This window comes from Accipiter gentilis, unplaced genomic scaffold (assembly GCF_929443795.1).
Source record: "Accipiter gentilis unplaced genomic scaffold, bAccGen1.1, whole genome shotgun sequence".
In the NCBI taxonomy this organism is placed as follows: Eukaryota; Metazoa; Chordata; class Aves; order Accipitriformes; family Accipitridae; genus Astur; species Astur gentilis.
This window is the reverse complement of record NW_026060845.1, coordinates 260,321-283,927: the sequence shown is the minus strand read 5'-3', so window position 1 is coordinate 283,927 and position 23,607 is coordinate 260,321. Positions and strand designations below refer to the sequence as shown.

General features: G+C 49.8%; 1 protein-coding gene across 11 annotated transcripts in view; it reads left to right on the top strand.

The window, feature by feature from the left end:
- The window catches only part of LOC126036925 (electroneutral sodium bicarbonate exchanger 1-like), a 363,065-nt gene that overhangs the window by 116,182 nt on the left and 223,276 nt on the right, over window positions 1–23,607 (top strand). For 7 of the 11 annotated variants that reach the window (XM_049797151.1, XM_049797153.1, XM_049797154.1 and 4 more), the window contains exons 4-15: window positions 699–820; window positions 2,101–2,281; window positions 12,314–12,475; window positions 13,205–13,318; window positions 13,657–13,818; window positions 14,431–14,682; window positions 15,519–15,587; window positions 16,131–16,304; window positions 16,404–16,541; window positions 17,020–17,123; window positions 17,645–17,749; window positions 18,020–19,900. In XM_049797151.1, coding sequence (XP_049653108.1) covers window positions 756–820; window positions 2,101–2,281; window positions 12,314–12,475; window positions 13,205–13,318; window positions 13,657–13,818; window positions 14,431–14,682; window positions 15,519–15,587; window positions 16,131–16,304; window positions 16,404–16,541; window positions 17,020–17,123; window positions 17,645–17,732 — 1,509 coding nt within the window. In that variant the 5' untranslated portion in view covers window positions 699–755 and the 3' untranslated portion in view covers window positions 17,733–17,749; window positions 18,020–19,900. Of the gene's footprint in view, window positions 1–698; window positions 821–1,034; window positions 1,424–2,087; window positions 2,282–12,313; window positions 12,476–13,204; window positions 13,319–13,656; window positions 13,819–14,430; window positions 14,683–15,518; window positions 15,588–16,130; window positions 16,305–16,403; window positions 16,542–17,019; window positions 17,124–17,644; window positions 17,750–18,019; window positions 19,901–23,607 lie in introns of those variants that run through there. The other 4 variants (XM_049797155.1, XM_049797157.1, XM_049797158.1 and 1 more) reach the window with 4 other exon arrangements.

Sequence of the window (23,607 nt, the reverse complement as noted above, 5' to 3'; positions counted from 1 at the left end):
CTCTCCCTTTGTTCTCCCTCCCTTCTTTTTTTTCCTTTCTTGCTACATCTCTGTTCTGTACCACAAAAGCACGGAGGGTGTTTAGTAACAGAGAAGAAGGATATAGGCAAGGACAAAGGAAATTAATGGCTGTTATTCGGGAAGAAAGGGGAAGAGGGCCTAGACGAGACTTGCCCCGACTGGGCAAGGATCAATGCGCTTTGTGTAAGAAATTCAGTCATTGGTAGAGGGAATGCCCAGGGAACAAGGAGCATCAGAGGGCTCAAACAGGAAGAACAGTAGCCTCTGTGAAGGGAGACTGACGAGAACCTGGGGAATCTACCCTAGCGGATCCACCGGTTATAATTAAGCTAGGGAAAACAGAACAAGAGGTAGAATTTTTGGTAGATACAGGAGCAACATACTCGGTTTTGAATCAGGCTTTGATGCCCCGGGGAATGATTATGTCACGGTGAAAGGAGCGACTGGCCAAAGTGAAAAGGCATAGTTTTGTAAACCTTTAGAATATAAATTAGGAAAACAGTGGGGCATTCATAAATTTTTATATATGCCGAACTCCCCAAAGGCCCTTTTGGGAAGGGACTTGTTGGAACCATTGGGAGCAAAAATTGTATTCAAGAAGGGAGAAATTACTCTGGAGGTAAAAGATCAGCAAAATATTCAAATATTGAGCCTAACCTTAACCAGTCTCCCCCTAGAAGGAATCATTAATGAGGACATCTTAAAGCAAGTGTACCCGGGGGTATGGGCTACCGATGCACCTGGAAGAGCGAAAAGTGCTCCACCTGTTGAAGTTAGGATCAAGGAAGGCCAAAAGCTGGTAAGAATTAAACAATATCCCCTAAAGAAGAAAGACAGAGAAGGAATCCGGCCGGTGATAGAAAAATTTTTGCAGTTGGGACTATTAAAAGAGTGTGAGTCTGAATTCAATCCCCCTATATTACCTGTTCGGAAGCCCGATGGGTCATATTGGGTGGTCCAAGACTTATGGGCGGTGAATAAGATAACTGAAGATCTTTACCCGGTAGCGGCGAACCCATAGACCCTGTTAACCGTACTAACACCTGAATTGACTTGGTTTAGTGTTTTAGATTTGAAGGATGCTTTCGTTTGCCTCCCTCTCCATGAAGCCAGGCAAGACTTACTCACATTTGAATGGGAAAAGCCCAAGAGCGGTCGAAAGACCCAGCTCACTTGGACGGCCTTGCCACAAGGATTTAAGAATAGGCCTACCGTTTTTGGCAATCGGTTTGCGAAAGACTTGGAATCCTGGGAAACCCCGTCTGAGGAGGGGAAGCTGTTGCAGTATGTGGATGATATCCCGATCGCCACCAAAACAGAGAAAGATTGTACGACGTGGGCGGCGAGTCTGTTGAATTTCCTGGGACTTCAGGGGTACCGGGTATCCAAGCAAAAGGCACAGGTAATGCAAGGCAAAGTGAATTATTTGGGCTATGAAATTAGTGCGGGACAAAGACCTTTGGGACAGGCCTGTAAAGAGGCAATATGTCAAACTGGGAGACCTCAGACAGTAGAAGAGTTATGGACTTTTCTGGGAATGACAGGGTGGTGCCGATTGTGGATCTATAATTACGGATTGCTTGTTAAACCACTGTATGCGTTGACAGCCACTAAGCAGAAACACCTTGAGTGGAATAAGGAGACCGAACGAGCCTTTGAGCTACCGAAAAAGGCTTTGATGTCGGCCCTGGCCTTAGGACTCCCAGATGCGAGTAAGCTGTTTCTTCTTTACTCCCATGAGAAGCAGGGCATTGCTCTGGGAATATTAGCACAAAACCTGGGCCCGTATCGATGGGCAGTTGCCTACCTCTCTAAGCAGTTAGACACGACTGCAAAAGGTTGGCCTGGATGCCTGCGGGCGGTTGCGGCTGTGATACTAAATACACAGGAAGCCCGAAAGTTTACTCTGGGCCAGAAGATGACTGTTCTGGTGTCTCACGCAGTATCAGCAGTACTGGAAGCAAAAGGCGGACACTGGCTCTCTCCACAAAGATTCCTGAGATATCAAGCTATATTGGTAGCGCGGGATGACGTGGAGATTGTAGTCGCTAACATTGTCAACCCAGCTTCTTTTCTCAGCAGGAACACAGGAGAACCGGTACATCGTGACCGTTTGGAAACCATCAAAGCAACGTACGCCAGTTGCCCAGACGTGAAAGACGGCCCCATGGAAAACGGGGAAACTCGCTTCACAGACGGAAGCAGTTACGTCCTAAACAGTAATCGACACGCGGGATACGCCGTCACTGCCAGCCAAGAGGTAATAGAATCGGGGGCTTTGCCCAGGAACACCTCCGCACAGAAGGCAGAAATAATTGCTCTAACCCGCGCCCTGGAATTGGCCCAGGGCAAAGTTGTGAACATTTATACAGACTCAAAATATGCCTTTGGAGTTGTACACGCACGTGGAGCAATTTGGAAGGAGAGAGGACTAGTGAGTTCTCAAGGGAAAAATATCAAACACGCAGAAGAAATTCTGAAGTTACTGGAAGCTGTCCAGCTCCCTAAGAAAGTAGTAATTATGCATATTAAGGCACACCAGAAAGCGAGCTCAGATTTGGAAAAAGGGAACGAGCTGGCGGACAGAGAGGCAAAACAAGTGGCCAAAACACAGGTAAAAACAGAAGGGGCCTTAATTCCTGATAGGTGGATTTCCCTAGAAGGTAAGCCAGAATACACTAAGGAAGATCAAAAGCTCATTACAGGTTTAGAAGGGTCATATAATGAAGAGGGGTGGGCTCATACCCCACAGGGAAAGCTAATCGTTCCCTCTTGCTTATTATGGCATTTGATAGGGGAGGAACATAGGAAAAGACATTGGGGAACAGAAGCCCTGTATAATCATCTGATAGGAGAAATTGTGGCTAGGAATTTATACGCCACGGTGAGGCAGTGTGATCGCACAACAGTGTGATCTTTGCCTCCAAACTAATCCTAAGAGCACCCCCAAGCTGGAAATGGGCCAGACTGGAAAAGGCAATGGGCCTGGACAACAATGGCAAATTGCTAATGTTTATTCATTACTAAAACACACCCACTTGTGATTTGCAGCTATGCGTGTTCCGTAGCTTTCTCATGGGAACTTCTTCAAAAGTTACTTATGAAGTTATGCCAAGGTCACACTGTCCCTGTTTTTCTCCTGATATCAGCAAAGCCAGCTATTTTCGGCCAAGGCCTAGTCTTGCTGCTCAAACTGACATTCTTTCACACAGAACTCTGCTCGCACAGCTTTTCTATAGACCCATGTCCTTTTTCATGAAGCCAATTCCCAACAATTCCCCCTTTTTCTTTTTGTGCGAGTAGAGCTTGGTGTGTCAGCTTTGAGACTCCTTTTATCATGCACCCATACGGAATTCTAACTATTACACAGATTAATATCAATATACCCAACCATCATAAGGCTTCCTTAATCAATGACATTACCCATAGTGTTATCCCGCCGAATATTGATTGTAACACTCCATCAAACCAACTAGTTTCTTGCTGGATCTTTGTGTATGTTTCTTCAGCCAATCTATTTGTTTGTATATAGATTGAGGTAAAATTTTAACACCTGCTGTATTGCCCTTTGCAAAGATCTGTGAACACAATTAATTAAACACAGTAAAAACAACATTATACCTAATAAAATACATAAGCACACAAAAAGAGGTTTGATTAATAGCTTTAGCTAGTGACACCCAAACATTCTTACTGTCCCATGGTGTTAACCGATGTGGATCAATCACCGGTGTCACTGTCATGCTGCTTACTACAGTCAGTGTGTTCCATATCAATCTCAGCATAAGGTTTCAAATTTATGGGTAAATCAGGAACGTATCTGCCAGACATGGAGGATGTGATGGGGTTTTTTTGTTGTGGTTTTTTTTTTTTTTTTTTTTTGGTCCAATTGCTGCCAAGGCTTGCCATCCCGGTGCACTTAGTTGTCTTGTAGAAGTTAAGGTACCGCTGCCCCACAATAAATCCAGCAGCGGCTGTAAGTCTGTATTTGTAATACCACAACAAGGTTGAATCCACTGTAGGTCTCCGTTTAAATCTTTCTCCCTCTTTTTGTTTTTGAGCAATCCAGGCTTGCTTAATAACTTGGGATGCCATTTTCCTTAATAAGCTGAACAAGGTAAAACTGTTACAATAGCTAAAATCACAGTAACTACAATAATGCCCATAATTCTTTGAGCCAACCCGTTACCCCTAATGACCCAGACCATGAGGAAAATGAACCATCTATACATTCTTGTGCCATCTTGCTCCACGAACTCAGCCCAGCAATCGGTAGGTGCCAACTTTCCGTGGGCGTCCCCACAGAGGCAACGATGGCCTCACTGTACACCAGCCCGATGCTCTTCGGAAAATCCCAGTATTTATACATTTGCAGAGGAACGGGTTTTAGCACACGTGGCCAGCGGGTGCCAAAAGTCCGCCTCGGTTGCAATCTATGACGCATGCGCTCGCTGGCCAGGCGCGCTGCACGAGTCATAGCCATCTTGTCTATTGGTTCATGGGCTTTACGATACAGTTGCGATGCACAGAGAATCTTGACCTGTTATGTTAGCCAAGGTGACCTATACATTAGTTTTTGGCTGAGGTAGTATTCATATTGCCACATCATCTATGATGCTCCAGATGATGATGGTCATGCAAATCGAACAGGAGTCCATCGTGGGCCTGTATCTGTGGAAACACAATCAACCTCGTTCCCAGGTTATTAATGGAAATAGACCTTACCCCTAATTTTGGCTTTAACTAACTTTTACCCCACACTGTCTTCCCGTAATCACACTATGTTTAATCAAATTATGCTTTACACACTTTTTACCTAAAGCAGGTTCTATATACAATAAGGCACGCTGTTCTGAAAACCTCTCTGAAGGACTCCGTGTCCACTAGTAATACTCTATTAGTTAGAATCTGTCAGATCAGTGGCTCCAGCACCCGCCGGTGCCGTGCCAGTCGCCATTGGAACAATTCCGGGTCCAGCATCAGTGCGAAGCCATGGCTTGTCCCACTTAGCCAGGATCTCCCAGTAAGTTTTACTTCTGCTGATCTGCACCATTTCCTGGATTCTGGGTCCTTATACATTACCATGATTCCTGTACTTTGTTGCGTCCTTTCTGCCTGTAAAAGAACATGATGCACTACCATTGGTGGGTCTTTGTGATCACCTGTCAATCTAAGATAATTTAGCACAAATAAGGCTTTGGCCAATCGTTCCTCTGGGAGTAAGCCCTGGGTTCCCCCCTTTTGTTTTTGCAGCATGTTCTTTTAGGGTTTGGTTGGCCCATTCGACAATAGCCTGTCCTGTGGGAAGATGTGGAATACTGGTACCGTGGTGAATTCCCCACAAATTACAAAATCGAGCAAATCGTGTAGAACCATAGGCTGGGCCGTTGTCCATCTTAATTTCTTGAGGCACACCCAGTACTGCAAAAGAAGCGTGAAGATGTCATTCAATATGTAAGGCCTTTTCTCCAGTTCGTGCCGTGGCCCACATGGCAGCAGGATAGGTATCAATACACACATGCACAGAACGCTTTGCACCAAACCACATGACATGGGTGAAATCCATTTGCCACAACTGCAATAGCAAAAGACCTCGTCGGTTAACCCCACAGCCCAAGCCGAGCCCTTCGTTTTGACAATCAGGGCATGCTTTAACGATACCTTGGGCATCAGTAAGTGGTAAGTCAAATTGCTTTGCTAACATCCTAGCGGGTTGGTGCAAGAACGCATGCGATTGCCGTGCTTTGTTGAAAACGATTCCCTGGAGGAGGCTCCCGTGGCGCTGCAACCAATTGGTCAGCTCTGTCATTTCCCGTTTCTCATCTGCACAGTGTTCTCATACCCAAGAGTTCTACCAGAGGGGTCATATTGCCATTAGTGATACCGCAAAGATTCCGCACCCACTGGATATCTCCCACAAGCTTCTGGACATGATGTAACATTGAAATTTCTCATGTTATTTGAACCTTCTGAGGTTTAACATTGCTAGCATTTATGTGCCACCCCAAATACTTCCAAGGTGCTGCCTTTTGCACCTTTTCAGGAGTGATTATTACTCCGCGATGGCTTAAGATGTCCTGCAATTGAGTTAAAATCTCATCCTGTGGCAAGTTACTGAGGTAACTGCTTTCTTACAGGCTCTGATGCCCAGGCCACATACACCTGACGCATCGTGGGGGAATTGCGCATTCATTGCGGTAACACGACCCAATGGTATCTCTTATAGGGTTCTGCCTTGTTAATCGATGGTACCGAAAAGGCGAACCGTTCAGCGCCATCTGGGTGCAATCTTTTAGATTTATAATTAACAAATCCCATCCTTCTGGAAGCATAACTGGAGATGGCAAACCTGGCTGCAGGGCTCCCATACTGTGCATCACCACATTCACAGCTCTGAGATCATGTAACAGTCTCCGCTTCCCACTTTTCTTGGGAATGGTAAATATTGATGTATTCCATGGACTAGTAGAAGGAACAACTTGTCCCGCTCTCAACTGGTCCTCAACTAACCCTTGTATTTTTAGTAGCCTTTCAGAATTTAGCAGCTACTGATCAATCCAAACAGGTTCATCTGTTTTCCAGTTAATTTTCAGAATCGGCTGCCCCTCAGTGACCGCTCCTAAAAAGGATGCGTCACTAACATTGCCTTCATTTGGCTCAATAAATCATGGCCTACGAGGCCAAACAATTCAGTTGGGGTAGTCATGACATACGGACACGTCGTAATGTGTTCACCATCGGGGAACACAAATGTAATTGGTAGCTGACTTACTAAGGTGGCTTGTGTGCCCCCTATCCCTGCAATACCAAAGTTTGGATTGATCGATGGCCATGATGGAGGCCAAATGCATTGTGAAATAATCATAACATCAGCACCTGTATTGATTGTCATCGGTTTCTTGACAACAACTCCATCGGGCCCTTCCAATTGCACTACCTTTTCTGGTTTACCTCTTGTTGCGTCCATGGCAAAGTATACCTGCGGTTTCCCTGGGGAGCCGAATCCACCATCTCCACGTTGTACTTCACCTGGGTTCGGAACACACGACCTGAATGGAACTAATTGTGCTATTCTGGTACCTTTAGGAATAGAAACAGGAGGGATTAAAACATGAATCATAATTTTCACAGTCCCACAATAATCTGCATCAATAAGCCCTGGGAGCACCAGAATTCCTTCTAGAGCTGTTGAAGATTGCCCCATTAAAAATGCACTAAGTCCAAACCCCAATGGTCCCTTTATGTTGACTGCGGTTTCCACATCCACTCTGGAGCTTCCTGCGGTGGCGGATCTGGTGGTTGCGAGGCTGCCTGAGGGCTGGCAGCTCAAGCCCCTTGCATTCGTGTCGTCGCGCGAGGGGCCTTCGCGGTCGGTGTAAAGTTTCCCTTCTTCCTGTATTCTTGGTGGTATGGTTATCTTTCTTACACTTGTTGCAGCACTTACTGTTAACAGTACCTGTACATTTGCTCCTAATGTGTCCACGTTTGCCACAGTTAGAACACTTGACCAAGGGTGTCTCACTGGCCTTGTGTTTCTTTGTAGCTCCTTGGAGAGCTGTGGCAGCATAGGCTACTTTCTGTGAGTCCACTGATCGATCCGTGTATTCTATCATATCAACGATGTCTGCATTTTTCGGCAAATTACACAATGCTTTGCGTGTCTTTTCAGTAGCATTTTCAAAAGCGAGTATTTTGAACGTGTTTTCTTTCATGCCCTCGTTCATGTCAGGGTGGTCATAAATTGTATTCTCCTGTTTCACCTGGGTAAAAGCATGGCTGTACATATTGTCTGGTACGGTAAGAAAAGCTTGATACGCCAAGATCTGTGATAGATGATGAACCTCAGTGACACATTGTAACTGAGCGTTCCCTGATGCGAAGGGTCCAGCACCCATCGGCATCTGCATGGTTACTCCCCATAGGGGATCTGTTTGTTGTCGTGATGTTGCTTGTTCCCTATCACAGAGCTTCTCCCACTGCCAGAAAAACACTAACATTCAGGCGGGTGTCAAAATCAACTGTGCTAGCTGTTTAATATCTTGAGGTATCAGCGTATCAGCAGAAAAAATGAATTGCAGTATTTGGTGAGTTAACGCAGATTTGATTCCGTACTGACTCACAACATTCCTTAATTTCTCAATGACCTTCCAGTCAAACACCTCCCATTTTTTCTGTCCATTTGATGCAATAACTGGGAATGCTTAGAGCATAGTCCCTTCTATAATGGCATCTGTTATTACACCCCTCCAATGTCTCTGCCTTTCTTCTGCAGCGGCTATTACAGGCGGCTCCGCGTCTGTCATGGGTGCGGTTGGTTTCCCCGTCTCTTTTCCCCATTTCCTTTAACAATTCTAACATTGTCTCTTTTTGTTCTATTATTAGAGTAGCCAAGTCCTTGTTTGCATTATTTGAATCAGGGTGTATGCTAGGTATAATTTGTTCATGTTGAACGGTGGTATCTGAGGGCTGGTTTTTCGTAGGCAGATTTTTACTCACTCCCTGATTCTGTAGGGTTTCCTTTAATCGTACGGTTAGGGAGGCTTGGGAACTGTCGGATGGCTGATTAATATCGGCAGTCCCAGGGAGTGGAGCAGAAGTCAAGGGCACGAGAGTAGGCGAACAAGCTCCAAAAAGTCTCTCTCGCTGCATTATGTTTTTCTCCCCACTTTTCCCTTTCGCTTGCGGTTGGAGAGAGAGAGCAGCAAAAGCAGACGCAGACGCTTTACGATCTGCTTTCATTTCCTACAGAGTTGTCTTAATCAATTTCCATAAAGTTACAAGATCTTTAACTTCTTTAGACCCGTCACTAATTTCATCCCATAGGGAGGTTCCGACGCTTTATGATCTGCTTTCATTTCTTACAGAGTTGTCTTAATCAATTTCCATAAAGTTACAAGATCTTTAACTTCTTTAGACCCGTCACTAATTTCATCCCATAGGGAGGTTCCGATAGCATTCCAGGTACTAAGCTCAAAAGCTGTACCCACACTAATTGAAAGGTTTCTGTCCTTGCTTCATTAGTTTTTTAGCTGATTTATCATCATCAGTTACCATATCCCATAATACGTCTCCTAATCTACGCCATTCACTCTCCTTAAATAATAAATCCGGATTCTTAAAGCATCCCTTAACGCGACCCAGCGTGACTAACCCCGAAATTTGCTTAATGCAGTTTACTCCCCGCTTTTCTAAAAAGCACTGTAATAATTTTAGGGCTACCTCTTGATCCATTGCCGGCCGGCTTCTTGATACTCCTGGGTGCTACCTTGATTAAGGCACCTCGGTTAAAAAGTCTTTGCAGCCTTTTTCCAGTAGCCCTTAGTGACGGCGAACCCCTTTTGGACGGTCCAGGCACGAGAGTTAACACACCAACCAAGACGATCAGCGTTCGGTTAATCTTTTGCCCCCCGGTCGCTGCTACCGGTGCTTCTCAGTGTCCGTCGCTCCAATTCCCCTTTCTTCGGTCCCCGTTCGGGCGCCATTTGTTGGAGCGGCGGAGGAATGCACATAAGTCGACCCAATATGAGTGATAGAAGTGATTCAACTTTATTTGCACGGATAGCTCATATTTATACAGTTTGCGATAATTATGCCTACTAGTCCTAATATGATTGGTACATTGCTAATGTTTATTCATTACTAAAACACACCCACTTGTGGTTGGCAGCTACGCGTGTTCAGTAACTTTCTCATGAGAACTTCTTCAAAAGTTACTTGTGAAGTTATGCCAAGGTCACACCGTCCCTGTCTTTCTCCTGATAACAGCGAGACCAGCTGTTGTTTTTCTCCCAATATCAGTAAAGCCAGCTATTTTCAGCCAAGGCCTAGTCTTGTTGCTCAAACTGACATTCTTTCACACAGAACTCTGCTCGCACAACTTTTCCACAGGCCCATGTCCTTTTTCAGCAAGCCACTTCCCAACAAAAGGTATTCCTAGAAAAAGTTTCCCGTTTATAAAGCAGGAGTTTGTTGGGGCTGAATTACAGTTCCTTGGTAACTGAATTGGGTCAATATTCCGAAAAAGGGGAATATGTTTATTTTTGAAACAGGTCAATACTTGCATGTGTTGTGCTGGCAAGGAGGAGGCTTCTTAAATGTAGAACTTGTTAAATTTAAAAGCACACCTCCACTCTCCATAGTATTGCTTCTATGTTAATTCAGGGTTAAGATATTCGTTCACTTCAGTTTCTGTGAATCTGTTAGGGCAGCGTGCTCTAAGGTGATGGGAGGGAGCAGGGGGAAGAAGGGGAGGAGGAAAAGCAAAATATCTGGAACCTGCTCTTCCATGACTCCTGCAAACTGTAATGTTATTTTTTTTTTCCCAAGCCTGAAAACTGTACTTGGCAGTGGGATTGTGGCTATCTTGTTAATATTCTTCCTTCCTTTCTTGTTTTGGCCTCTCCAGGAAGCGATTCGAGTAATCCTTGGAAATCTTGATGATTTACATGCATTTTCTACAGACCACTATCTTTCTGTGTACCCTTTCTTTCCTACTTGTAAAAGAAAAGGTCCAATGACTTGTATCTGTTGGGCATTGCTTAATTTGACATTCCTGCCTAGTAGTGCGCAGATCTTTAGCTGGAGTACGACTCCTCTGAGCTTCGCAGTTTTACATTAGCTGAAGATCCTCCTCAGTTGTTGCCTTCACCAGAGAACTGATGTATGTAAAAAGAATGTTTTGCAGTGTTTTCAGATGGCCACCCCTGCGTTCCAAATCTGATTTAGCCAGAGAAAACGAACGTGCATATATAAAGTCCCAGGAAGCCCACGTAATGCGATTGCAAGGAAAGCTAGTGCGTTGTTTCAAAAGGTTAATAAAATGTAAAGCGCTCCTTACAGGCGCAGCAGCGTTGGCCCTCTAGTAGAGAAGACCGCAGTAGTTTTCTTGTAAGGTACATTAGGATTAAGTATTGTAGTTGCTGTAGTGTAAAGGGTTACGGAGAAGTTACTCTCCTGAGGCTGTTGTTGCAGAGAAAAGTAAGTTAGTGGAAGGAGAAGCCTTTTCAGTCCTAAGGTGCGTCAGTTTGTGAATCGGATCAGGCCCTTCGGCATCATCTCCTCCCGTGATTCCGAGTGCCCAGGAGTAATGAACACCCGCGTGTTTCCGCCTCCAAGGCATCCCCTTCCAGTCTCGGCAGACTGCGTTATTGCCACCCCTGGTCCTAGCAGGCAAGAACGAGATCATCCTCTTTCTCTGTCAGAAGCTGGTAGGTATGAGAGCAACTTATTCCTGTTGCTGCCAGGAAGAGAAAGTAGCCCAGAGCATCGTCAGACAGGAGGCACCCAAACAAAGGAAGCCTCCTCGTTGGTTTGCTTCGCTAAAGCGCAGCCAGTTTTGCCTGCGTGCTTGAGGAGGGTTTGATTCACGAGCTTGTATTTCTGGAACTGGGAAGTCCATCCACCTGCTCAGGCAGCACCGGGCCCTGCGGAGAACTGCAAGCTCAGAGGCCTGGCGTGATGAGTTGTCCTGCAGTCTGTGTGTCGGGCTCCTCGCTGTAGCATACCTCTTAGTTAATCGCCAGCTGTGGGAGTCCTTGAAGCCAAACTCAAACGAACAATTTCATCCCTTAAAGGAACTGACTGTGTCATCTAGGCAAATCTTGGGCTTCATCTCTGGTCCTCAGGATGCAAATGGAGTAAAAGTATTCATGTTACCTGTTTCTTCCTGAGATCAGAGGCACGTAAGGAGGCTGCTGCCTGGCGTCACCCATTCTTGCAGGCATGAGCTCCTAGGTGTGCGAACTGCACCCCCAGGAAGGAACGTCTGTAACTGTGGCGTTTGTCATGTCAATTATCTTTTGTCCTCCCATTTTGAGGAGGACTGTGAAGTGAATGTAATGACACTAGTCCTGTGAATCCTAGTCCTTTTCAGGTTTAAAAATAATTTTTAAAAGAATTACTTTTTAGTTAGGAAAGCTGATGAGGTTTTCTTCACAGGGTTGGGAGAGCCTGGCACGTTGTTTTTTGCGGGAAGATGTGAGGACTGAAGCCAGATGCAGTTAAGGAAACACAATGCTATGAATGCAAGCAACTGATGGAAGAGTGTCACCTGGATGAGTGTTTCTTGTAATGTGTTACTAGCGTATGGTGTCTCCTCACATCTCATTTCTCCGCTGTGTAGTTCGATGTGTCACTTGTTCAGCTGCTGCTGCTCATTAAATATAAATCTCCATTGGCAGGAGCAGTTACAGGGTCGTGGATCTTGGACCAAGATCCTCAAAACCCCCTAGCTATGCGAGGTTTCCCTGCCGCACGCGCACTGCCTTTGTGTCCTGACGCTCTGTTTCTCCAGGAATGTCGGTATTTGCGTGGGGAGTTTCAAGGACCTGCCTGTGGACGCGACGGCCCCTACACCCCTGATGTATTCTTCTGGTGCTGCATCCTCTTCTTCGCCACCTTTGCCCTGTCAAGCTTCTTGAAGAAGTTTAAAACCAGCCGCTACTTTCCAACCAGAGTAAGTAGAAGGAGGTGGCCAGCGTCCATCCTCCACACTCGTTTCCCAAAATGGCTTTCCTGGAGCACTAAGCAGTATTTGCCCTGCCTTGGTCAAGCTGGGAAACGTTGGCCTTGCAGGCCAAGCTCTCCAAGAGCTTGGATGTCCCACACTCATTTCCATGAGTGCAAAATCATCGTAGCGTTTCCCACCTGCCTCGTGACCTGCCCCAGATTGAAGATTTTTGGGGTTTGATTTTTTTTTATTTTTTTTCTTCTCCTCAGGTAGTAGGAAGTCAGGTTTCCCAAAGTTTTGGGGGTTGGGGTTTTCGGTTTGTTTTTTTTCCCCTACCTTCTGCGCATTATGTGCTCGAGTGGAAAGTAGATTCGAATGAGGAGCTTCCTTTTGAGGACTAAAGGATGCCTCAGTGCCTTGTTGCCATTGTAGCTGTGAGTGTAGCTGTAGTGGCAGACATGTGTTTTCTTATTTTTAATATTATTATTATTATTTTTAGATTTTGACTTAAACCAACCCTTGTTGGCCTAGTTAAGCTTTTTTTTATTGTCTGACCCCAGATCTCACAGGGACAAACACAGCAGCAGTATCTAAGCAAGGGATCAGGCTGCATGTGCTCAGAGGGGTGGTGGGATTTGGTTAAGCAGCCTTAAAGTTGTGGATGTCTGCAACTCTTGCATCTCACCTTACGGCCCTGTTTGCCATGCCCCTCTCACCTCTGGTTTCTCGCCCCAGGTACGGTCCACAGTGAGCGACTTTGCTGTTTTCCTCACCATCGTCATCATGGTGCTCCTTGACTTTGTGGTTGGGATCCCATTGCCGAAGCTCCAGGTCCCCCATGCGTTCAAGGTAACGGGGTGTTTTGGCACGTGGGGGTGCCACAAGGTGATGCCGGGGCAGGGCAGGGCTGAGTCTGGAGGAGATGCTGGTGGTGTGACCATCTCCTCTTCCACCTCCAAGTGCCTTGCTTCCTCCTGGAAATGAGAAGATGGCCCCAAAACTAGATACCTACAGGGGAAGTATCTAGAGCTGCTTGCAAGGAGGAGACTGGCACTGCTGAAGCCCCCGGGAGAGGGGGACATGAAGCCAGGGCTGGGAGGTGCTCTGACGCAAGGAGGGAGGGGAAAATGAAAGCCAGTGGAGTGCCTGGGCTGGGAGACGATGCTGATGTGTGGGCTTTGTTGCAGCCTACCAGAGACGACCGCGGGTGGTTCATCAACCCCATAGGACCCAACCCTTGGTGGACGGTGTTGGCTGCGCTCGTCCCAGCTCTGCTCTGCACCATCTTGATATTCATGGACCAGCAGATCAGTGCCGTTATTGTGAACAGGAAGGAGCACAAGCTGAAGGTAAGGGCCTGCGAGAGATGACTCCAGCCCCTTCTGGGCTGCAGGTCTGGGGGGAAGCTCTTATTCCTGATGCTTTCTGAAGGCATTGGTTTGGGACAAGGTCAGGCTGCGTGGCAGGATGCTCTCCTGGATTAACGATGATGCAGGGAGCAAGTGACAGGGCAGTTCAGATGAGCAACCTTTTGGAGGAGCTAATTAATCTTGGAGCAATAGAGAACTGCGTTTTTGTTTTAAAATGGCAGCAGCAGCAGGTGTGGGGAATGAATTGTTTTGATGCGCTGCCAGGGATAACTCAGAGTCACACCTTCTTTGCAAGTGGTACAGTTTTCTTTGTGAGTGGAAAAAATGGTTTGGTGCTTTTGGGTTGTGGCTTGTTGTTTTTTGGAGAAGTATTTAATGCACAAGCTCTGCATATCCATTGTGTCTGAACTCCTGCCAGATTTTCATGCCAGGTGCTTGTGCAAAGCCTGCATACACCCTTGCTTGTTTCCATTTCTTGTTTTGAATTCTGAAGAAGTTGACTTGTGCTCGAGCAGGGTTTGAGTCTGACTTGCGACGTTATCCTTGCTCTTGTGCTATGGGATGCTCTGTTTCTTGTTTTCCTGCCTGCAGAAAGGATGCGGGTACCACCTGGACCTTTTTGTGGTGGCCGTGATGCTCGGGGTGTGCTCTGTGATGGGGCTGCCCTGGTTTGTGGCTGCGACCGTCCTGTCCATCACCCACGTGAATAGCCTCAAAGTAGAGTCTGACTGCTCAGCTCCAGGAGAACAACCCAAGTTTCTGGGGATACGAGAGCAGAGAGTCACTGGCTTGCTGATCTTTGTGCTCATGGGCTGCTCTGTCTTCTTCACTTCCGTGTTAAAGGTGAGAGGAAAATGCAAACCACCCAACAACCGTGAGCTTGTTGGAGGTTACAGAAAAACAGTCCCCTCTCTGCAGGCCTGAGTAGTTAGTTGTGGAGCGGAGGAGGAGGAGGTGGTCCCAACCCTTGGGGCTTGACCAACGGTGGGAACCAGCCTCGGTTAGGTTTTGCAGCCCTTCAGGCCCCCATTTGGTGTGCTCGAGGCGAGCAAGCAACGCAACTGCTTGAATTTTTGGGTGTCTTTCAGGCCCGCCCATGTTTATGGGTTACAGTTGAGCATATTCAGACGAGCACATCTGCTCTGTTTCAAACAGGCAGCCCTTTAGTGGCTGCAATTTGCTCCCCAAATGCCGCGGAGCAGCCGTTCCCAGGAGCTAAACACACTGAGGTCATCCCCGTGGGCTTCCTTGCACGTTCCTCCCACAAAGTAATCTCGTCTCTAGGCTAAAAGGAGGCCTGTGGCCTTTGCCTGTTGCCCCAAGAATAGGCAGAAGTGTTTCTTCTACCGCCAGAGAATGCGGCATAGGGTAGCACGGGTGAAATTGCCTATTTTCCTCCAACCTTTCTGGAAAATAGGATTATTCTGAGGAGAGATAACTCCCAAGTTCAGCCTAAAGCAGAGCCTTAGCTCACTCGTGCGCACAAAATGGCAAAACAATGGTTAATATCTGACCCATCTCTAAGCCTGAATGGAAGCTGGAAAGCTTCAAGCAATTTTAGGCAGTGCCTGTGGAAGAGGGTGGTAATACTGAAAATGCAATACAGAAAAAGAAACGATTGCATTCTTTCTTTTTTTTTTTTCTCCCCCCCCCCCCCCCCCCCCCCCCCCCCCCCCCAGTTTATACCAATGCCTGTGCTTTATGGCGTCTTTCTCTACATGGGTGTGTCGTCGCTCAGAAGAATTCAGGTACGGACTCTTTTACAGCATGCAGCATGTCGGCTCCCTGGTATTTTGTCTCTGTAGCAGCAGGGAAAAAAGCAGTGGCATGGGAAAAACTTCTCGCAGAGCAAGCAATGAAACTCTTTTGTGTAAGAAAGAGATTGGTGGAGGCACAGGAGGTATAGAGGGCTGGGAGGACCAGGCAAGTTCAGCGCTCTCTGTTGCAGGGTTTAGGGCAGGTCAGTGTTTGGTTACGTGAAAAGCGGGGGAATTTGGTGCAAAGGGAAGGCAGTTTCTACCACTGGTGGAAATCCTCGCGGGGGGATTCAGTGGGCCGAGAAATGCTAATAATGGAATGGCATGGAATAGTTGCCGTTTGGTGGGCAGCTCTCAGGGGCAAGCCGGTTGCTAGATGGAGCGAAGGGAAAATGGGTGCTGCTCCCAGGAGGAATGCGGTGGGATCCAGGAGTTCTGACGGCAAGCGAGATGCTGCAAAGTGCCTCCACGTCTCGAGAGGGCCAGCAACTTGCCGCAGTCCCAAGGTGGCAACCTTTCCCTTTTATTTCACAGTTCTTTGATCGCTTGAAGCTGTTTTGGATGCCAGCGAAACACCAGCCGGATTTCATCTACCTGCGGCACGTGCCCTTGCGAAAGGTGCATTTCTTCACGGCGATCCAGCTGACCTGCCTCGTCCTGCTCTGGACCATCAAGGTGTCCCGTGCCGCCATCATCTTTCCCATGATGGTAAGAGCTGCCACCGCTCGGCAGCGGGGTGTTTGCAGCGTTGTTGTGAGAGGTGGCATCGTCTCTGAGCTCACCGCATCTTCCCTCTTATTCATGAAGGTTTTGGCTCTCGTATTTGTCCGGAAAGCGATGGATTTCTGCTTCTCAAAGCGAGAGCTCAGCTTTCTGGATGACCTTATGCCAGAAAGGAAGAAGAAGTTGGACGATGCCAGAAATGAAGCTGGAGAAGAAGAAGAGGTAAGGCTTGCTGTGTCCTCGGGGCTGGACATCTCCGTGTGTCTGTGAGATTGCCTGTTTCTCTTACAGCTTGTCTGGAAATGTTGGGGGAAGATCAGCACTCAATCGAAATAGATCCCAATAGCCTGTAACTTTTGTAACCTTTGTTTCCTCAAGTAGCAGTGAGCTGAACGCTTGAATACAGGTGTAATTTTTAAAACGAGTCGTTTTTCACAAAGGTCATTATCATTATGATGATTATTATTAGATGCTGCTGCGGCTGCTGCTGCTGGCAAGACTTGCTCATAATCGTGTTTTGAACACACAGTCCCCCTGCCCCGAAATCTTTGGAGTGAACGGTTTCTCCCCTGCTGCACTAATACCTATAGCTGCCAAGGGGCAGAAGCGGAGGGCAGACTGCTAAGTTTGTGCTGGGCATTCAGCTTATCTCCACTTTGATCAAAGACAGAGAACGTGATTTGTCCCTTTTTTACATCAGGAGTCCAGGAGGGCCATGGAAGCTGCTGCTGCTGCTGCAAGTTCAGTTCAGCTGAACGTGGGGAAGACCAGTGACGTGGATATCCCAAAGCAAAGCAGTGACAGGTAAAGCTCCACCAAGCGCCAGGAACCCCGGCAAGATTAGCTTGAAGGTGTTTGGCAGAGTTTTCTCCACTTGCCTCTTTGTGGGGCATCCCACAGAAACCAGCAGGCAGCTTGGTGGGAAAATCAAATTTGGGGGCAGGGCTGCAGGAAGTGATTGCAAGGCTCTGACCGCAAGCAGAGTGGCTGCAGCACTCGCGTTTGACCCCCAAACCTTGCCACATCAGTGCTTTTACGGTAGCTGGAGATCCTCATACTTAACACATGAGGAGTTGCAGGCGTGATCTGTACCAGCAGTGGCTTAGGAACCCGGACCGGGGCTAAGCCCCAGCAAGAGCCTTTGCACAGAGCTGTTGCTCTGCAGCTCCCCGGCTTGCCTCCCAAAACTCCTCATCCAGCAAAACCTCCCACGGTTATGCAGAGCTTTGATTCTCGGGGCTCCGTTGTTCCTCTTGCTGATGCTAATGCCCTTGGTGGCATCAGTTCCCATAATCACGGATTGCTATGTAAAATATTTATTGCAGGACTGATCCTTCTGAGATTGTTATCCTGGATGAAATGTCACAAACGACCATATGGAAGGCTCTCACTTTGAAGACAGAAACCCTTTGAATCCAGGGAGGAAAAAGGTAAAGGATTGTACGTGAACGTGACCGTGCTCCTCAGCAAGCGACGGCGCCCGCCTACGCTTTTCCCATGCTTTGGCCGGCAAGGCTGAGCAAACGGCCTGTCCCTGGGAACAGGCAGTGAGGACCGTGGCATGCAAACCAACTCCTCTCTGCTGGGGTGGTCTCCCAAACAGGGCTGAATCAGCAGCAGCTGGCAGGTCTTCCACTGATGATGCTTTCCCTCTTTTTCTCTTCCCTTCACCTTTCCCCACTCCCGCTTTTCACGTTTAGGAATCTTGACTTTGAAGGAGAGGAGTGAGAGCGTGACTCGGGGATGTGCCAACGCAGACAGAGGGAGAAAGCGCTTTGTTTCAGTTGGAGGATTCCCATTAAAGCCATGCAGATGTTTTCAGTTATCCTTGGTGTGCTTCAGGCATCCAGTATCTCTAGACCAGCAAGCTGAGGGGAACGTCACAGTCAAGGGGAGTTTGGTGGTGTTCAGTCTGTGTGCGTACGTGCGTGTGGGGGTGTGGGTTTGTAGTGGTAGAGGGACTGCTATGGCTTTATCATTCAGTGCTCTTCTTTTAATACCTAATTCCTCCTCTTTGTTTTCCTTCTCTTTTTTCCAAATGTAAACTGGGAATGTCCAAAATAATTTTCTGTTATATTTGATGCATTCTCCACTTTCTTCTTGATCACAACCGGGTTTTTGGTCTGGTTTGGGGTCCTGGCTTTAATTCACTCTTATGTCTCTTACTGGTACGAGAGGGATGCCCTCTGTGGCAGGGCAGCATAGAGAGCGTCCAAGCAGTTGGCCTAAGGTGAAAGAAAAGCATTTGCTCCCTGCGCTCCAGTTTTACCTCTCTTGGTTGGTTTGGTTTGGGGTTTGTTTTTTTTGCTTTGGCTCTGCCATCAGCCTGGGAGCTGCAAAATGCAGAACTGCCACCTTCTTGTCCCCTGGCTGTAAACTGCATCTAAGGGAGCACTTCAGGTATTTGATTTTGAATACACCATATGGTCACAGGAGCGGCCAGATGAGACCTGGGGCTCTGTGTCCCTGGGCTGCTCCCTCTGTTGTTTCTCCACTTTCCTTCTGTATTGGATCTGGATGAGTTGGAGTTCCTTTACCCCACAGCAGCCCTCGTAGTGCTGTGCTCTGTACTGGTAGCTAGAAAGCTGTTGATAACACAGCAGTGTTTTGGCCATGGCAGACAGCCAGAGCACACCCACACACCCAGACATCCAGGCGTCTTCCACATGGAGGCCACTTCCCACCTCGGCTGGCCAACGCAACGCGCTGCCTACCTTCTTCAAGGACGTCAGCAGTTTGATGCTGACGAAGCCCATCTTGTTCTTCTGGACATGTTTCAGGAAGAAAGCATCCTTGGCCAGGTTCTTGTCAGAGAGGTGGAATTCCACCCTGGACACAACCCTCCTGGCCAGCTGCCGGTCAGGGACGGGGTAGCTGTAGTCCAAGAGATCAGCCCCCAGAACATCGCTCGCATCGCAGAAGCTCCCGGAAAAGCAGGGACACGGGTGTGACTTGGTGGCCTTTGGGATGTGCAGCACTGCCCGGTCCCAGCCACAGCGGTGCAGATGGCAGAGTCTTGAGGAGCGGGGTGGCTCAGCTGCGCTCTGAAATGAAATGGAGTTTTATGCTTTTAGAAGCGCGCTTGCCTTCATGCCCCCAGCATCGGTCCCTGCCACAAGTTACGCAGCACATGGCATTGCACAATCTTGCAGCCAGAGGTGCCTCACGAACAGAGCGCAATCTCTTTGATTACCAGGATACAGGCCAGGAGAGATCTTTGGCCTCCGGTTCACGGCAGTTGTCCCGACTCCCCCAGGCCACACACTGTTCACACAGCGGGAGCGAGAGGCCTGTGTCCTTGGTACCCTTGGGGTGTCCTTGCTAGTGCCGAATCCTCCAAGCACGAGGAGGGGATGTACTAACCCCATCCCTGGGATCCCGTAGAGCGCAAACAGCCCCAGCGCCCTGACACCGGACGTTGGGCAGAATCCAGTCCTTTTCTGGGAGCACGCGGCAGCGGGTACTGTCTCCTCCGGGGTGTCACGCACCCAGGGAAAGGGCCACCCCCTCCCAGGGGGATCCAGAGCTGCTGCTTTTCCCAGCAGGAGACTGAAAGACCTGACAGCACTACTGGAGCGAGGGCTGGGGGAAAGCGTGCCACCGAGCAACATTGTATGACCTTCCTTCATGCCCTCGACGTCCTTTTTCCTATTTCTGCCTCGCTCCGGTCAACGCAGCGAACAGAAGCGCGGGCAACGGTCACAAACGCATTTGCCATCTGGCGCAAGGAGGCTGTGGCTGCAGCTTGGTGCCCACTCGGCTCGGCTGAATCAACTTGTTCTTCTTCCCCCACCGGAAAAATACTGTTGAAAGCCAAGAGCATTTGCACCCGCAGACCCCGAGAGCCGCCTGTAGGCCCCGGGGCCACCCCAGCCTCCCTTAACCCTTTCCCTCCCCAGGAGGAGCTGGGGAGGCTCTTGGGGGTGGGGCGGAACACAGGGAGCCCCCGCATTCCTTCCGGGGAGACACCAAAGAGTCCTTGGCAGCTAACAGCCAGAAGGGACCATGGCACGGCCACCAAAGCAGCTCCCACTGCCTGGGCCCTGGGGCCCCCCAGCGCTCCAGCTTTTCCAGCCATTCGTGCTCCCCAAAACCTTCTACCCTTGAGGTAGGGACCGACCCCAACCCCTGCAGCCCAGGGATGCTCTTGGAGGACAAGAGCAGAGGTGACCGCCGGCCATCGCTCCTGTCTCATTCTCTCAGGCTCAGCCAACCCGTGCCGCCTGCCCACGCGGGAGCAGCCCTTCCCTGCAGCCCGGGCCCCCCAGGCACCACCAGCAGGTATGGCACCCCAGTCTGCTCTGGCCCCTTCGCCATCCCCATCACACCCGTTCCCCCGGCACTTTTCGCATGGGGGTTCAGCAAGCCCCGGTGAGCATCCTTGCCCTCGCCCGGGCGGCGCGTGCCCAGTAAAGCCCATCTGCAGAGAATTCCCCAAATATTTGGGGCCACCTCTCCCCTTTCACCTCCTAGATGCCAGTCTCCTCCCCGATTTGCAACCCTGTCCCACCGGCACAGCGGCTCACCCCGTGGGGATCACCCCGGCCACAAGCTCCCCACGCCCCTGGCCCAGAGCTGGGGGATGTCGGCCATCGGGGCCGGCTCGGCGGGTGCCCCTGGACAGTTCCCCCGGCCCAGCACAGCTCCCCCTCACCCACACAGGTCTGCAGAGGGCTCCATGTGGCTGCCTCTTCGACCCCCGGGTCTTCCGCATCCAGTGGACAACCACCGACCTGCCTCCACGGCCACCGCCATGCTTGGCCAAGGCGCCGCTTCTCTGCCGGGTGCTGCCCTGTGGGGTCCCGGGGGCTGCGGGGCCCCCCAGGGCCAACCACAATACCTCACACCCTACAAAAACCAGAGGAGTGGGGTGGCCCCAGACCCTCTGGAGCTGCCAGTGTCCATCCCTGGCTACCAGCACATCAAGGGGCAGCTGGCACAGATCAACATCGCCAGCACGGCCACCCCTGTGGGGGCACCCCCGGGCAGCGATGTCCACACCAGCCCCTGCGCTGCCGCCAACAACGAAGCCCTTGGGGACACTGCTGGCAACCTTGCAGTGTCCGAGGAGATGCTCCTGGAAGAGACCCTAAGGCTCTTCGGTTGCGCCCTGGATAGAGTGGGGGTCAGCCAGGATGCTCCCAGCAGAGGTTCCGTGCCTGAGGATGCTGCTGGCACCAGCACAGACACCCCCGACCACGACTTCAGCTCGCTCTCGCTGCCTGAGGAGATGCTCACCCCCGACTACTGCATCCCCGAGCTCAGCGACGCCATGCTGAGCCTCAAACTAGTCAACGGCGGCGGGATGGAGCCCCAGGAGCCGTGGCAGGGTGCGGGGATGGACCTGCCACGGTCCCCACCTGCCACGGCAGGCAAGCGGAGGAAGAGGCAGGCGCAGAGCTCCTTGCCAATGGCACCCAGCAAGCGCAGGGCTCTGGCAGCCAACGTGAGGGTGTGTGTGTCGGGGGGGGATTAGACAGGGGTGAGAGGGATGGAGATGGGGGCAGTGCGGGGGGTGGGAGAGGAGGGGTGAGGTATATGGCAGGGGGGGTGGGCGGGGGTGGCTAGGGAGGGGTTAGACCAGCTTGGATGGGACCTTTTCTCTTGTCTTTTTAATTAAAAGCTCCTTCTCCAGAACTGCTCGGTGCCTGTGTGGGACGGGGAGGGAGCACAGGGGACACCAAGAAACAGCCCCCAAGAGGTGCAAAAGCCCCACTGAGCCCCAAATCTGAGCCAGCAAGCCACGAGGGGAACCCAGCCACCCCCAGGGCCCAGTCTCCACCAGCTGGGCAGGCGATGGTGGGGGGGTGGGAACGGGAACAACTCCCCTCTCCCCTTCCCCAGGGGAAGCAGCCCTTTGGTGGGGAAGCCAGGACAGACAGGTCCCTGCAGGACTCACGGACACGGCCCCACGCAGAAAGCAGCACAGAGCCCCTGCGACAACGACAGACCTTGGGGGCCGGGGGGGACACGGGCACACACGACAACAAGGGCTGCAAGGCCTTCGTCTTGAACACCACCAGCGTCCCCTCCAGTGGGGACAGGGCTCAGTGCACAGCCCTTCAAAGCCTCAAGACCATCACGGCCTTCCTCGGGTCCCACTGACCTCAGCCCCCAAGAGCCCAGCTTTGCCTCACTGACACAGCAACATAACCCCAAATCACCCCAAGAATGGCGAGGGAGGGAGCTGCAGGCCAGGCAGGGACCCTCCTCCGCTTGTCTGGCTGTGCCTTGGGCAGCCGCAAGACCAGGAAGTGGGGAGAAAAAATCAGAAGGGAAAAAAAAATAAAAAATCACTGCACCGGCCAGAAAGTGCCTGAAAACTTCATCCCTCTTCATTGCCCATTTCCCATGCGAGCTCCACAACCTGGGAGCAACGCAGCCAATAGAACCTTCGAGAAGCAGACTCACAGCCTGCTGCAGCTGGCCCTGCTCGAGCAGCCGAGGTGGGCTGGATGATCTCTAGAGGTCTCTTTCAGCATCCATTCTGTGCTGCTGTGACTCTGTCTCTGTCGTGGTTTAACCCCAGCCAGCAACTAAGCACCACCCAGCCGCTCACTCACTCCCCCCCCACCCAGTGGGATGGGGGAGAAAATCCGGAAAAAGAAGTAAAACTCGTGGGTTGAGATAAGCACGGTTTAATAGAACAGAAAGGAAGAAACTAATAATGATAATACTAATAAAATGACAACAGCAATAATAAAAGGATCGGAATGTACAAATGATGCGCAGTGCAATCGCTCACCACCCACCATTCACACCCAGCTCGTCCCCGAGCAGCGATTTCCCCCCCACTCCCCAGTTCCTATACTAGATGGGATGTCGCATGGTATGGAATACCCTGTTGGCCAGTTTGGGTCAGATGCCCTGGCTGTGTCCTGTGCCAACTTCTTCTGCCCCTCCAGTTTTCTCGCTGGTTGGGCATGAGAAGCTGAAAAATCCTTGACTTTAGTCTAAACACTCCTCGGCAACAACTGCAAACATCAGTGTTATCAAGGTTCTTTGCATACTGAACTCAAAACATAGCACTGTACCAGCTACTAGGAAGACAGTTAACTCTATCCAAGCTGAAACCAGGACACTTTTAACCACTTAACATTCCGTGAGAAATACTGCAAGAGCTCAAGAAGAAAGAGCAGAAAGACAGGAGACAGGTGAAAGCCTAGAGCGCCAGCTAGACGGAATGAAAGACCCTCTTCCTTCTCTGAAGCTTCAGCAAGGCTTCCTTCACCTGCTTGTTCCTCCGACTGTCAATGACGGGGTTCAAACTGGGGCTGACGAGACTGTA